The 17,014-nt window shown below is 42.8% G+C and overlaps 1 protein-coding gene across 1 annotated transcript in view; it reads left to right on the forward strand.

Annotated features, from left to right (window-relative positions):
- Positions 1-17,014, forward strand: part of LOC135221688 (uncharacterized) — a gene marked incomplete in the record, with an annotated part of 360,943 nt that overhangs the window by 39,051 nt on the left and 304,878 nt on the right. The window contains 1 exon segment of the mRNA XM_064259420.1: positions 3,983-4,801. Within this exon segment, the coding sequence (XP_064115490.1) occupies positions 4,714-4,801 (88 nt within the window).

A 17,014-nucleotide genomic window follows, 5' to 3' on the forward strand; every position in this document is an offset into this window, starting at 1 on the left:
GGGTCATTCCCCAAGGTGCATGACATTCGGGCAATAGCAACTTCTGTTAACTTCTTCAAATATATGGACTTTGATGATCTGAAGAAGTATACTGGTTGGAAGTCACCCTTGGTTTCAAAAAGCACTACCTTAAGTCTTTAGAGGATCTTAAATATCATGCAATAGCTGAGGAGGCCAGTGTCTCCCACTGCTACATCATTATAGTACCGTCCTTGTGTCATATGAATCTTTTCAATTATGCCAGCCTCATTAGCATTTTACCTACCTCAGCAAATGCCTTAGCTATTAGAATAAGTGTATAATCGTGTATAGTTTTACGTACATACAAATTATCTGTAATTATTTTATTATGTATGTGACTTGTTGCAAATGTTGCCACATGTTTTGGCTATATAGTATATTTTGTAAATAAATTGTATTTTTTCCAATTCTAAACTATTTTATTATTTCCTTTGATTTCATTATATGATTTTTCCTTTCAGGATAGTAATAGCTTGGTGCTTCTCTGGTACAATTTCACGGAGCGACACGCTGAGCCCAGAGAAAAGGATTTGACGTAGGAAAATCTATTTCTGGGCGAGGAAGCCGTGTCGCCCAGTGAAATCCCCCCCTTTTTTCCTTTTTTCCCCCCCCTTGCTGTGCACCAAGCTTCTTTGCTATCGATAAGTATGACGCCGCAGTCCCCTTCAACAGGGTAGCTGGGTGTGACCTATAGGTCGGCTCCCCGTTTTCAGGGTCTTTTGATGAGGAAAAGGCTAATTGGAGGGGTTACTGTGGTAGTGTTTAACACTCGCCCCAGTTCTATACCGACACCTTTTATTTAGGTGAGCGAGTCAGAGACTTCTGACATGTCCAATTTAGCAGTTCTCTGGTATCATAGCAATATTTTACTAGAAATAGTGCTAAAGAGGACACATTTCACTGGGCGACACGGCTTCCTCGCCCAGAAATAGATTTTTCCTACGTCAAAATCCCTTTTTATGATGAAATTTATAAAAAAAAAAAACCAGGAATTTGTGAATATTTCTCATAGACAAATGCCGTGAATGTGCGAATTTTCCGCAAATAATGCGGGGACACGTTCCCGAGAGAAATCCGCGAATGTGTGAGTCCACGAATCTGAAGAATGCGAATACGGGGGTCCACTGTACAGTGGGCCCCCCGTATTCGCGTTCTCTGGATTTGCGGACTCACACATTCGCGGATTTCTCTCGGGAACGTTTCCCCGCATTATTCGTGGGAAATTCGCGCATTCTCAGTATTTCTCTATGAGAAATATCCACAGATTCCTGTTTTTTTTTTTTTTTTTTTTTTTATCAGTTTCATCATAAAATGCACTTTTTGTGATAAAACTATTAAAAAACCAAGAATGAACATTTTTTGTGGTTTTTCTTGAGTTTTAACTAACAAAATACGCTGTTTTTAGCATTTTTATAGGGGTTCCAAACATTCACGGGTTCTAACTATTCCCAGGGGGGGTCTAGTACGCATCCCCCGCGCATACGGGGGGACCACTGTATTTTTAAATTTGTTAACCCTTAAACGCCAAATGGACGTATTAAACGTCGAGTCAAAATGTCTCCCATATGCCGAATGGATGTACCATACGTCGACTCAAAAAAGTTTTTTTAAAAATTCGCGGAAAAATACTTATAGGCCTACCAGCCTAAAACTTTTTAATCACTCGCCTTGTGGGATGCTGGGAGTTCACGGATCAAGGCGTTGTTTTGTTTACAATCGTTACGCAGCGCGCAAGCGCGAATTTCTTTATCACACTAAAAAGTATCAGTGACACATCTCAAAATTATTTCGTCACTTTGACATAATTTTTGCACCATTTTAAATTATCCGTTACATGAAGTATTATATATGAAAATGTGCGCAATTTAATTTAAAATACAAAAAAAAATATTCATGATTGTAGCTTTTATCAGTTTTGAAATATTTCCATATAAATAATGATAAGTGCCGAAATTTCAACCTTCGGTCAACTTTGACTCTACCGAAATGGTCGAAAAACGCAATTGTAAGCTAAAACGCTTATATATTAGTAATATTCAACTATTTACCTTAATTTTGCAACAAATTGGAAGTCTCTAGCACAATATTTCGATTTATGGTGAATTTATGAAAAAACTTTTCCTTACGTCCGCGCTGGTAACTCTTCCGAAAAAAATCATACATGCGATTGTGGTAATGTTTGCACCATTTTGAAATTAGCTGTTACATAAAGTTTTATACTATATGAAAATGTGCGCAATTTCATGCACAATACAAATAAAAACAACCCATGGTTGTAGCTGTTATCAGTTTTGAAATATTTTCATTTAAAAAATGATAAGTGACAAATTTTCAACCTTCGGTCAATTTTGACTCTACCAAAATGGTCGAAAAACGCAATTGTAAGCTAAAACTCTTATATTTTCGTAATATTCAATCATTTACCTTCATTTTGTAACAAATTGGAAGTCTCTAGCACAATATTTTGATTTATGGTGAATTTATGAAAAAAATAACATTTTCCTTACGTGTGATTGTGGTAATGTTTGGACCATTTTAAATTAGCTGTTACATAAAGTTTTATATATGAAAATGTGCGCAATTTCATGTTTCTCATTTTTGAAATATTTGCATATAAATCACGATAAATAGAAAAAAAACCACGTTCGGTCAATTTTAACTCTACCGAAATGGTCGAAAAACGCAATTGTAAGCTAAAACTCTTATATTTTAGTAATATTCAATCATTTACCTTCATTTGCAACAAGTTGGAAGTCTCTAGCACAATATTTCGATTTATGGTGAATTTATGAAAAAAACTTTCCTTCCCTCCGCGCGCGGATTCTCCGCCATAAATCTCCGAAATGCGTACATCGCATTCTCGGAAAATTTGCTCCGTTCCATATTAGTAATTTCATAGAGTTTTATATATGAAAATGTGCGCAATTTCATGTAGAATAACAGGAAAAATATTTGAAGGTTGTAGCTTTTCTAATTTCTGAAATAATTGCATATAAAAAAAAATTTATAAAAAAATTTCGACATTTGGTCGAAAACTGCAATTGTAAGCTAAAACTCTTACAGTATCATAATATTCCATCATTTAACTTCATCTTGAAACAAATTCGAAGTCTCTATAACAATATTTAGATTTATGGTGAATTTAAAAAAAAATATTTTTTTACGTCCGCACGTTACGAATTCATGCATCGTTTTGTGATAATATTTTCTCTGTGTTGCTTTTATCGTTTTACAATGTGTTATATACAAAAATTATCGCAGTTTAGTGTACATTACAACAAAAAAAAAGTAACTTGTTACCTTAACCGTTTTGCGCACAGCGCGATTTGAATACAATTATATATGAAATTTTGTGTTTGCGCTATCATATATCGCATTATTTATATATGATAATTATAATGTTTTTCATTTCTGATGGTTGCATACTAAACTTCAGCCAATGACAAAAAAAGGAGCCAAAAATGAACTCTTAATCTTGAAAACTAAGCGCGCTGTGTTTTTTTGAAAAAAATATTTTTCCGCTTCCGCGCTCACTCCGAAACACCTCCGGCACACGGGAGACAATTTTTTTTTTACCGCTTCGGCGTTTAAGGGTTAATATGGTGGTTCCTTTTTTTCAAGCATATTTAATATACCAGTTAGTATGTTAAGTTGAGGGGTGAAGTTATCTCAAAATCTATTATAATAGTTTAGTATGGTAGCAGTTGAGTCCAAAATGTAAAAAAAGTACAATAGCAGTTAAGTTCAAAGCATAAAAATATAGTATATTATCAGTTAATCCTATTCATACAAGCACTGCTAATCATGCTCATCTTCCCAGTAAGGTTTCCAGCATTAGCATCATATGTAGTTTTGTTATTTCTGTATTCCCTATCAAAAATTCAAGATGTTTGCGGTGTTTGTCTTCAATTGTACTGCAATGAACTGTTATTTCACCTCTGTGATTTTTTCTGTTTTTTAGGTTACCTCCTGGGAAGAGTGAATCCAGAATAACATTCTATGTTACCTGTGGCCCAAAATCTTTTCGGCAGTACCTGTGTGATGCTGGAAGCCTAAATGTCAGTCTGAAAATAGGTGGTGGTGGTAACGATGAAGCAGATGATGAGGAAAAGGAAAACTTGAGTCAGTTGATTCAGAGCCCAAGAAAATTGGGTGAATCCCCTAGACAAACTGTTTTGCGCCGGCAGTTAAGGATGAAGAAAGGATGGCAGGATGGGGATGTGATTGGAAGCTTTATGCTTCCAGATTTAAAGCTAAATTCGCGTGGAGATTACGTTCATGAGTGCCGTATAGTAGATTCTTCAGCAGATGTGATTGGCACTGTAGTTGTAACAATGATATTTCTTGAGGGGACTTTAGAAGATTTCCAGGAAATAAAAATACAGAGGGAAGAAGAAACCACCGTACAACAGAAAATGGAGGAAACAAAATTAAGACCCCGTTCTGGCATTCCTGTCAGAGGAACCAGTAGTATTAGCTCTCAGAAAGGTTCACAAGATGGTCAGAGAAGTCGAAGTGGAAGTTTCAGAGAATCACTCAGGCAGAAAACCGATAGGTTAAAGTCCCCTAAAAGACAACCTGGTACCCTGGACTATGGAGGACGAGGTAAGGGTCAGGAAACATCACAAAATAAGAAGAATGAGGGTCTTATAGGAGTTGTGCATCCAGAAGTCGTGCGTCGAGAACGGAAGCATGGAAACCGTAGTACCACCAAGAGAGCGGCCAGCCAGTTGGGGTCTGTATCCTCTTTTAGATGGAGCGGATCCTGAATCCTTAGTTGGTATGTTTATTTCAATATTATGTTCATTTATTTTTATCTTAAGTTCCTGATTTTAGACAGACTGGAATCAGCTAGGCCAAGTGGTTGAATACAAATATCTTGGAAGAAAGATTGAAACTTATAGTAATTTTTTATCCAACTCTTGTTAATTTTGAAGTGGTTGGTTGATGATAGGTGGGGTTCAGTGTTGTGATAGACTTATGTCGAAATTAACACCATTTTAATATGACAGAAAAAGATTTCATAATTGATGTTTATATTAGAGGTTTTTGTACTCAGTCCAATTTACTAGATCGAGTTTTTGAGATTCTTAGGTAGCTGACATAAATCACTATACTGTATAATACAGGTTAATCAACTCCGTCCCTCCTTAAGATGAGAACATGTTTATTGGAATACATATAGTTTATGGTTAAATATGGTATAGTATGTACTGTATTCATCATGTATATTTATATATTACATAAGCTATTCTTCTTTACTAAAGGTATATATTTCAATTACATGGCCATTTTTGTTTGTGTTTTTGTGCCTAAAAAGATGCCCTGAAGTACATAATGATATGTGTATAGTAGTGAAATTCAGCATAGAACATATTTTATTTAAGTAACCTACCAAGTAATTGTATAGCTAAGAATATCTAAGTACTGTGGGCCAAAGAACTGGCAGCAGAGTTTCATAATTTTTCGTTCACCTGCCTGATGCACGATTCATGCCTATTTATCTATTTTTCTTTTCAAAGATGGCAGAAATCATGTGTAATGACATTAAAAACAGTCACTGATATCTTTAGAACACTATGTTATGTTATTGTGTAAAACTATTTACAATGTAGCAAAATTGACGTGAACAAAATGAAGTGATAAAAAATGTCATATCACAACCATAGATATACATTACCAAATAGATATGAGACACCTATCACTAGTAGTATCGCATAAAAAATAGTCCTTAAATTATCATTTTAATATTAAGTTGAAGGTAGTTAAACTATTCCATTTGTTAAATTTTACAGAAAACATTGGAGTCTCATAAATTGCTATCAAATTTAAAAACAAAAAAGAAAAAAAATGATATCCTAACAGTTTGAACCAGGCGACCTCACTCTATTTCTTTTGATGTTACGTGCACGGGAATCTAATGTCAATGTATCATTAATCGGTCTAAAACATCCCTTGACGAGTGAGAGAATTATTGCACTGCATTCAGTGCAAGTTCCTGTTGGAGAGATATCAAGAAAGCTTAATAAACCGGAGAGAATCATACATAGATGAATCAAATTGTTTAAAGAACGGCAAAATTTAGAACATGGGCCTAGAGGTGGAACACCTCGAATCACCACAAGAGAGCAAGACAATACAGTAGTGTAAATGTTGCTGAGCAACATTCATTTGTGAACTTTGAATTCTAATGCCTCGTCACGACATTGCTGAACCAGGAATCATAACTAGCTCTACGCTTATGACTGGTGTCTGATGAATACTTTAGATGGAGAGGAAGAGATATCTGGGCTCGACCTGTGTCGCCCAGTGAAATGTTCCTATAGCACTCATTTCTAGGTATAAATAAATACTAAATATACCAGAGAAAAAGCCATATGGAATCCGAGAGTTACTACCTCTAGCTCGCTCACCCTCAAAGGGTGTCGGTATAGCATAAATAGACCTCTCCTCTCTCAAAATCCCCCTCTGCAGAGGTGCCATTACAACGGCTACCTTCCGCTCGCTACTACTAGTGCCTCTGCCAAAAATGACATTCCTTCAATAGCACTCGAAGCGTTAACATGTTTGTTTTTGCTGCAAGGTATTTTGTGATTTTTGGCAGTCATCATGTCTTCAGACCTTCAAGAAGCATCTTCATCTAAGTTGAGTATATTATTTATTGACTTTGAACGCAGTTAGGCAACTATATGTTCACCTTTTTTGCACATCACAGTATACGTTACTGTTGTCGTGAAATTTTACCATTTCGTTCCTGATGGGTACCGATAGGTTGGTGTATCACTGTTTGAACCATTACATTATTTAGCCTCTTTAGGGGGTTTCCCTCGTTTATCGTCAGTCCTTCATGAGCGATTCGGTTCCTTCACGAGAGTGCAGTGTTTCTGTTCTGGGCTCAGCTCGTGTCGGCCTATGAAAGGATCCTTAATATCATTCTTTCTAGGTAAAATTAATCTAAAATTACCAGAGAAAAACAAAATTAAGAAAATGTCAGTAAAACTGACTCGCTCACTCTTAAAAAGAAGTGTCGGTATGGCAATAGGGGCGAGTGGGAACACTACCACGAGACATTCACCAATTAGAACTTCCAATCAGAATCCCCACAAGAGAGAGCTGATACCAACGGGCGATGCGGCCGCTACTACTACTACTAGAGGACGCCACGGACAACAGCGCCCCTAGCGGACATCCTTAATTATTAGCACCAGCGTTCGGACGCATTTTCTTGTGCTTGTGCTATTTCACGAGGATTTTATCACCATCTATCATGGAACGTTCTGCCATCGCAACGGCTAAGTTAAGTGCCTCATAAGTAATGTTTTACTGTTATTTAGTCTTCGGGAACCAGTATTTTCCTTCTAATAGGTCATATCGGTTTCCCGGTTGTCTCGTGGCGGCGCCATGCTGCCTCGTTAAGAATTCCCGGTCCTCCATACTGGGAACTCTTATACTTATGGGCTTACTATATCACGTTCATCGTTTTTTACATCGAGTTTTAGCTAGGTTAGCCCTTTTACCATTCTCTTAGTTTGGTATTTAGAGCTATTCTATGTTCCAAGCCCAGCATCCCGGCTCTTGCTCTTCATCGGCTATCGCTGGCTCCGAGTAGGCTTCTGTTCCTCGGAACAGTTTGCCTCCTCCTGGGCTTCTTTTTCTTCTACTAAAAGTGTCTTTTCCATCTTTACGATGTAAATTTAGTTCTATTTAGGGTGTTAGGCTAGCCTAGGTGCATGTCCCATGTATTGGTACAGCCTGGTTCACTGTGGGCCCTTCCACGGTTTTGTGTTGCTTCGCGGCTTAGGCCACTTGCGGTCACGTGTTCCATCGCACCTTCCCCTTCCCCTTCCCTCCCTACCAGGTATAGGGAGGCGCTGGGGGACCCCTTGGTTGCCATGACAACCTCAGTTGCCTTCCTCCCTCTCTCTCTGAGGAGGCCAGGGGTTCCTCCCAGCGGGGGGTATAGGGCGACCACTCATAGGGGTACCGGGTCTCCGAGCGGGTAGTTGTTGGGACGGGGAGAGTAGTCCAGGCCCCCACCCCCCCCCTCTCTCTCTCCCGCCGTGTTACGCCGAGACCCTCCCCCCCCTTCCCCAGTTGCTCAGCCACCTTCCCTTTCTATAACGAAAGGAGCCTATAACCTTTGGTTATAGATTACTGGCTCCGCCAGCGGGCGGGGTGGTCACTACTAGTGGTCGGTTGCTTGCCTACTATATCCTTGCATCTCTCCCCCGCTACCGGAAGGGAGCTTGCTTCTTACCCACCCGGGCACTCTTCTAGTAGACGGGTGGGAAAGGTTTGATAATTATTGTTATTTTTAAGGATATACCCTAATTTTACGATGATTTGTATAATTTTATTATTCTATGTATACCATCCCCGCCATTATCCGTCGTGGTTTCATTTTACCACCACACCTGGTTGGATTCTATCTCTTGTCTCCGCCGTAGCCTAGGACAACCAACCATTTTACTACCACACGTATTATGGCGGGGCTCTGGTTTAATCTAACTTTCTCGCTCCGGCACCAGCGGAGCAACTGTTAGGCTGTAAGTGTTCTCCTGATACTTATGTATCTTTCCACTTACAGGCTACCAACTGTCAGGTCCTGGGATGCAACGCAGACATTGTACGACCCCTGCGGCCACGATGAGTGCAGGTCTCACGCTTCCATGTGCCACGCCGTACAACGATATGATCGTCTGGCACCCGGAAGCCTGCGCCATCTGCTACGACCTAGTCAGTCAGCTGGTGGAGGGGGTAAGTCGATTATAGACTTTTTTATCATTTTACTAACAACTCTTAGACATAAGTTTGTTAACCCCGTCCCGCCATTAGAAGCTCATTTCGCCTTTTCTTTCAGGCTGCTGGTGTGAGGGAGGTCGCCCTTGCAACCCTGAAAGCGTGGGTAGGCGGCTTCGGAAAGAACGCCGCCAAGGCCAGCCTTACATTTTAGACAAGAAGCTGGCCGTTCAGATCTTCCCCGGGGCAAGTCAACAGGGTATGTTGACCCCTTATCCGCAGCCCCTCTCATAGCCTCCATTCCAGCAAGAGATGCAGCAGTCTTTCGGGGTCGTAGCCACACAGGAGTCGGTCCCGGACGTCGCTACCCTGGACCTTAACATTGAGCGCCTATGGCGTAGGTGCGGAGGATTTGTTGGTTGAGGTAGGTGTGTCGGGCGCCCAAGGTCTTTTCCTTGGGTGCTCCTGGATCTTCTCCTGTCCCTTCTTCAAGTGCTTCTTTTCCAAGGCTTTGTGGGATCTGAGATCCCTACCCGCTCTCCCGCTCTCTCTGTACCCACCCCCAAAGGTGAAGGGACAGAGAGAACCGAAGACCCTAGTTAAGACGACTTCTAAGAAGTCGTCTTCGTCTTCTTCAGCTAAGAAGTCTTCGACTTCTTATGCTGACGCGGTGAAGGCCAAGCCGAGCTCTTCTTACTCGAAGAGCTCTAGAAGCAAGTCTTCTAAGGAGAAGGCTCGCGCTCCCGCCGAGCCAATGCCTTCTCCGGCCTCCACCGCATCCACTCCGGTAACGCCGGTTGGAGTAGCGGGACCCAGCACCTTTGATCCCACTGCTTTCTCAGCAGTGGTGATGCAACAGGTGGGTGAGTTGGTCGGCTCTCAAGTCTCCGCCCTGGGGACAAAGTTTGAGCAGATGTTCGCACAACTGTCGAGCACTCTGTCTCAATCGGGGGCCAGTCCATCCAAGATCTCTCTAACAGAGTTAGAGAGAATGAGGACCGAGTAGCTGGGCTCTCTCAGGTCCCCCTTCCAGTCTCCCCAGTAACAAGTGCTGGTATTCTCCAGCTTCCACCATATGATTCACTACCAGCTTTCTCTATGGAGAACCATGGAGAGTAGCCCGCTTACGCTCCGTTTAAGGATGGTATGATCTCTATCCCGGAGTGTGGAACTCGAAGGATTGAGGACTTCGAGTTTTATCCTCCGGGTTTGACGCAGCCTTTCATTGGCTATGCTAGGCTGACCGTAGCGGCGCTTACTAGGGAAGACAAGATCTCTAGGGAGAATGTTCTCTTACAGTAGGGATCATGCTCAACGTGAATTGGGGTTCACTGCCTTGAGGACTGGGATGTGTTACAAACACCAAGCTCCAGGCTTATAAGAGTCCTTTCACTATTTTTGCGACGGAAGAGGAGGCTTCTCTTCCGTTCGCTACAAAAAATAGTAGAGACGACTCTTCAGGCAGTCCTCAAGGATGAGCCCATGCCACAGCTAAGGGAGGCGGAGTCTACTTCTCGTCTTTTCCCCCGCTCTTCCCAGCTTTTGGAGAATTGTGGGAGAACTTGCCAGCCACGTTCACGCTTGGTAAGCTCAAACCGGACTGCGCCATGGACCAGTTCGGCGAAAAGCTCCCAAGGCTGCCTGATTCCTTGATTCAGGCGGAGTTCGACGCGCGAAACTAGGTTTGGCAGGTCCCTCAATTCGCTGATCATAACAGAGATGGCTGCTCTCTCGTATGGCACGGAACCTTTGTTTAAAATCTTGCCAAATCCCAGCTTCAGACGGTTTCAGACGGATGCTTTCGACTTCTTCCAAGCTAGGAGGAATTGCCGAAAGCACGTTCTGCAGGAGTGCACTATATGGCACGAGCCTAATAGACTCCTGGCTTCTAGCATGTGGGGAGCGGATCTCTTCCCAGAGTCCGCTGTAAATGAAGTACACCACGAGGCGGCTAGGCTCAACCAGAGCCTTAGAGCTAGGTGGGGTATTTCATCTAAGAGGAAGCAAGAAATCCGTCCCCACTGCTGGTAAGAAACCAAAGAAGTCTGGTAAAAGGTTTCAGCCTTACCAGAAACACCAGCACAGCAGCAATTTGTTCAGGCCGTCCCGGTTACTTACAACAGGGACAACCTGCTACTTCTAAGCAGAACCAGCCCCATCCTCCTGCTGTCTCCTCAGTCACAACCTCGACCTCCTACGCACTCTCGCCGGCCTTCAACCCTACTATGAAGGTCAGGCCTACCCTCCCTTTAATAGACAATCGAGAGGTAGGGCGAGAGGCTACTTTTCGCCAGCGTGGCGCAGGGAGGGCGACAAGGAGTAAGCAGTTCAGAGGAGGGCGTGGTGGTCACCCGCCCATCAACAATGAGGCTCCCCAGGTAGGAGGGAGGCTGTTCCTCTTCCGTCACAGGTGGGGGTTCAGCAATTGGGCACAGAGCATAGTGTCCAAAGGATTGGGTTGGAGTTGGATCAAAGATCCTCCTCCAATCAAATCATTCCGCCAAATACCATCAAAGGAATTGACAGATTAATGCGGAGGAACTCCTTCAGAAAGGAGCTATTGCGAGAGGTCAAGCATCTAAAATTTCAAGGTCGCTTATTCAGCGTGCCAAAGAAAGGCTCAACAAAAAGAAGGGTAATCTTAGACTTGTCAAAGCTAAACTCTTTCATTCGTTGCGACAAGTTCAAGATGCTTACCCTCTCGCAAGTAAGGACCTTACTTCCGCGTGGAGCCGTCACATGCTCCATCGATCTTACAGACGCATACTATCATATCCCTATAGCCAGACACTTCCGCCCATTCCTAGGATTCAGGCTAGGAAATCAGACATTCTCATTCAAAGTGATGCCCTTCGGTCTGAATGTAAGCCCCCAGGGTAATTCACAGAAAATAGCAGAAGTGGTTGTGCAGCAATTGAGAACTCAGGGAATCATGGTAGCAGCATACCTCGACGATTGGTTGATCTGGGCACCAACAGTCGAGGAATGTCTCAAAGCCACCAAAAAGGTAGTTCACTTTCTGGAACATCTGGGGTTCCAGATAAACAAAACGAAATCCAGACTTACCCCGGAGTCTCGTTTTCAGTGGCTGGGAATCCAATGGGATTTGTCTTCCCACAATCTGTCAATTCCAGTGGCCAAACGGAAGGAAATAGCAAAATCTGTCAGACAATTTCTCAAATGCAAACAAACATCAAGGAGAAGCCAGAAAGAATCCTAGGGTCCCTTCAGTTTGCTTCGGTGACAGATATCCTCCTGAAAGCAAGGCTAAAAGATATAAATCGAGTTTGGCGATCGAGAGCAAACGCCAAATCTCGAGACAAGTTGTCAGTAATTCCACAGATCCTTCGCAATCAACTCCGTCCATGGTCAAAAGTAAAGAACTTAGCCAAGCGGGTACCCCTTCAATATCCCCTTCCAGTGTTAACCATTCACACAGATGCCTCCCTGTCCGGGTGGGGGGATATTCTCAGTTCAAACAGGTTCAGGGGACTTGGTCAGTTCAATTTCGCCAGCTCCACATAAACGTTCTGGAAGCAATGGCAGTATTTCTTACCTTGAAGAGACTGCTTCCCCCAAAAAAGTCTCATCTAAGGCTAGTTTTGGACAGTGCAGTGGTAGTTCATTGCATCAACAGGGAGGGTCCAAATCCAAGCATGTGAACCATGTCATGATAGCCATCTTTGCCCTAGCAAACAAACACAAATGGCATCTGTCCGCCACTCACCTGGCGGGGGTAAGAAATATGATAGCAGACGCTTTGTCCCGGTCAGTCCTCTGGAATCAGAATGGTCCCCTAGACGACGGGTCATTCCAGTGGATATGCCGGAGAGTCCCAGGTCTCCAAGTAGATCTCTTCGCCTCACAAGCGAACCACAAGCTCCCTTGCTATGTGGCCCCCAACCTGGACCCTCTGGCTTATGCCACGGATGCCCTGTCGTTAGATTGGATCAGTGGAGAAAAATTTATGTTTTTCCTCCAGTGAATCTCCTCTTGAAAGTCTTAAGCAAGCTGAGGACTTTCAAGGGAATAGTAGCTCTGATTGCACCGGACTGGCCCAAGAGCAACTGGTATCCTCTTCTTCTGGAATTGGGTCCTCCGACCTCAACGGATTCCCAATCCCAAGCTGTCACAATCAGTACAAATGAGGACTGTGTTCGCTTCCTCAGGAATTCTTCAGACCCTAACTTTATGGACTTCATGAAGTTTGCGGCTAATAAAGATGCTAATATTGATCCACAAAATATTCTCTTCCTAGAATCAGATAAGAGAGAGTCAACTATTAGACAATATTGACTCAGCTGTTAAAAATTAGCATCCTTCCTGAAAGAATCAAACACTACAACCATGACAGTTAATCTAGCTATATCCTTTTTCAGATCCTTGTTTGAAAAAGGTTTAGCAAGCTAGCACTATTACTACTCATAAATCGGCTTTGAAGATCTTTCAGTTAGGTTTCAGATAGATCTGACTGAATCTTATTTCACGTCTATTCCTAAAGCCTGTGCTAGACTTAGACCTTCTCAAAGGCCTACTGCAGTTTCATGGTTCTTAAATGATGTCCTCAAACTAGCTTCAGATACTGACAACTCGTCTTGTACATTCATAATGCTTCTTAGAAAGACATTATTCTTATTAAGCCTAGCTTCAGGAGCTAGAATTTCAGAACTGTCGGCTCTATCCAGAGATGCTGGGTCATGTGGAATTCCTCCCCTCAGGAGAAGTTCTGCTTGCTCCCGGATCGTAGTTTTTTGGCTAAAAAATGAGGATCCTCTTGCAAGGTGGGCCCCTTGGAAAGTCATCCCACTTCCGCAAGACCCTTCTCTTTGCCCAGTATCAACTTTAAGAGCCTTTCTATCTCGTACATCCTCAAGATCCTCAGGTTCTCTCTTCATGAGAGAAAAAGGTGGTACTTTGTCAGTAAAAGGTATTAGACAACAAATCCTTTACTTCATTAAACAAGCCAATCCTGATTCATTCCCAAAAGCACATGACATCAGGGGAGTAGCCACCTCAATTAATTACTTTCAACATATGAACTTTGAGGATCTTAAAAAGTATACTGGATGGAAATCTCCGACAGTCTTTAAACGTCATTATCTAAAGTCCTTGGAATCTTTAAAATTTTCAGCAGTAGCAGCGGGAAACATTGTTTCTCCTGATACTGTATAGTAGTTGTAGTACAGATCCAGGTCTCCTTTCTACCTACCTCATCCACATGCCTCACCCTATCGCCACGCTACTCGGATATCCTAGCCTTAGCCGCTGAAATCATATTAGTGGATTGTCCCTTATTTTTTTCTTTTTTTTTGCTAGGGACATCCACACTTTGTACTGATAATGTACTTCAGTGTACCTACCCTTATTTTTATGCTAGGGTAGGACACAATGTGTTTGTATATTTTGTAAATAAGTTATCTAAGTAAATCTATTTTGTTAAAATTACACTGCATTATTATAATTTACTGTGTTTACTGTAATTTTAAGTACTTTACATTACTAACTTTCTTTTATGTTACTGTTTAGAATAAGTTAGACTTAAGTACTTAGTTTATATGCTGTAATTGATTTACTTAAATTATATCCCTCATTTTACAACTGCTTTTCATTTGTCCTTTTTTCCCATCTTGTCTGTTTCTCTGGTACTCTTTCATAGGCCGACACGAGCTGAGCCCAGAAAAGGGATTTTTTTGACGAAGGAAAAATCTATTTCTGGGTGATTGGCTCGTGTCGCCCTATGAAACCCACCCTGTATTGTTTGCCCCCCCCTGCAGGACAAGATGTTTTTAGATTAAGGATGTCCGCTAGGGGCGCTGTTGTCCGTGGCGTCCTCTAGTAGTAGTAGTAGCGGCCGCATCGCCCGTTGGTATCAGCTCTCTCTTGTGGGAATTCTGATTGGAAGTTCTAATTGGTGAATGTCTCGTGGTAGTGTTCCCACTCGCCCCTATTGCCATACCGACACTTCTTTTTAAGAGTGAGCGAGTCAGTTTTACTGACATTTTCTTAATTTTGTTTTTCTCTGGTAATTTTAGATTAATTTTACCTAGAAAGAATGATATTAAGGATCCTTTCATAGGGCGACACGAGCCAATCACCCAGAAATAGATTTTCCTTCGTCAAAATAACCCTTTTTCAATCCTACATCATGCGAGAATATTGTTTGAGGCAACCTAGGCTAGCCTAGCGATACGCCATTTTAGTTTTGGGAGGTAAAGGAAACCCTCATTCATTTGCGGTGCTCATGCATGTAGTGTATGTGATATTATTTATTTTATTATAATATAATATTATATTGCTAATTGTATTTTGATGAGGTTTGGAAGTCCTACACGATTATCTACCTACCCTAGCCTACCCGACCAGATCTAGGCTAGGTTTTGGAAGGTAGGCTAGGCGGTTGAGAGTACTTCACGCTACCCATAATTGGTGCTAGTCCTGGCTAACCTGACCAGACTGACATATTAGTTTTGGAGGGTGATCCATTACTAGAGAGTTCCTCTCTTGTTATGTAATGTAGATGCTATGCCTATCTTACCTGACCAGGTCGATATGTTCGATTTTGGAAGGTTAGGTTAGGCTCTAGAGTGTCCTCTTTCGTGACGAACTAGTAGGCACCAATCCTAGGCTACCTGACCAGATCGGGGTATCTGATTTTGGAGGGTTAGGCTAGGCTCGTAGATGGGCGCTTGCCTTTATTCATCGGTATTTCCAATAATTCTTTATCAATAAATTTTGTAAAGTATAGCCTTGGCCGTTACCTCCTTTAGGGTGTCATTTGGCCTGCCATCTTCTGCCCCTTTAGTAGTAGGCTATTTCACGGCTTCTTGGAGGGTGGTAATCACCTGACCGGTTGCTGTTGCCAGGCGATTACTAGTTTACCTTTCTCCTCGGGCTCCTCCTTCCGTTCCAGACTCGTTCCGGCGGTGCTTCGTTAGCTTGCTGACCAAGTAATCCTACTGGTGAACAGCAGCTGGAGCATCTAGCACTGTTCCGGGGGATTAGTCGGAGGAGGTTAAGGATTAGAAGATTATGTAGTCTCTGTTGGTGTCTCCGGGCCTGTGTTTATTCTGGCGAGGTGTGGTCTACCATCACATTCGCCAGGATGTTATACACCGGAGTTCTTAATACCTTTGTTCCCGCTGCTCTGTTTTCCGTATTTCTCTGGTGTTATTGCTGCTTCCCCACTCCAGTGGGGGCGGAACTAGGCTTAGAGAATGCGTTTCCAATTGACTTGGAATTGCTACTCTACTCCAGTGCGATCAGACTCAGGCTTAGGTTTTACCTTGTTTCCCTGTTCTGCTCATATCAGGCCAACTCCACCGGTCATAGCTATTGCGATAACGAGATTATGGATTCCGGAGCAGGCGGAGACATTCAGAGCTTTAATGTTAAGTAAAATTTATTTAATAGTTGATGTTTACCTTAGCTGGTTTTAGTAGAACTAGTCTAAGTGTACACATACTGCTGGAATTAACTCCGACGGAACTATTTTGATGATACTCATGCATCAATTCCAACTTACAGATGGTTCGCTGTCTGGAGTTGGGGTGCGCAGCCGTTCTCCAGCAAGCGTGCAGGTTGACGACCTCTTAGTCTTGGCATCCAGACAGCTGCAAAGTGTGTTACGCTTTGGTTGGGAACGTGACTAATGAGTTCAGGGCTTTTCGAAGTCCATGATCCTTGGGGATAGGGCTGATTCTGTGATCCCCAAGGTGAAACCTTGAAAAACAAGTCCTTGCCGAAGGCTGCCAGACTAGCTAAGCCTTCTCCGGCGGGCTCCGCCAGGTCGTCATTGGCCCCCAAGCCTTTGGCTTCCTCAGCAAAAGCTACTCCCCCGCCTAAGGGGTCAAGAGCTAAGGGTTCTAAAGCCAGACCGACGGAGTCCGGCTTCGACCCTGATGCCTTCGCTAATCTTCTCATGGAGAAGATGGGCAGTATTGTGGACTCGAGATTCCAATCGATGTCCTCTCAGCTCGCCTCAGGTTTAGAGACATCGGGGCAGTCCATCCTGTCTCTGGCTCAGAGACTACAGACTCAGGAGAGCTTGCTGGCCGGACTTATCCAGTCTGGAGGCACACAGCAGTCCTTTATTGTGTCGGATGCATCTAAGCTCCCGCCATTCGAGGACAACAACCCATGGTGGTTGGCGCTGCATGCCTCCCTTTTCGGATGGCATGCTGACAATTGAAGGCTGCGGAAAACCCGTCCTGTGGAAGATTACGAGTTCTTCCCGGCGGACCTCCAATTTCCCTTC

The sequence above is a fragment of the Macrobrachium nipponense genome, chromosome 3 (genome assembly GCF_015104395.2).
Source record: "Macrobrachium nipponense isolate FS-2020 chromosome 3, ASM1510439v2, whole genome shotgun sequence".
NCBI classification, from domain to species: Eukaryota; Metazoa; Arthropoda; class Malacostraca; order Decapoda; family Palaemonidae; genus Macrobrachium; species Macrobrachium nipponense.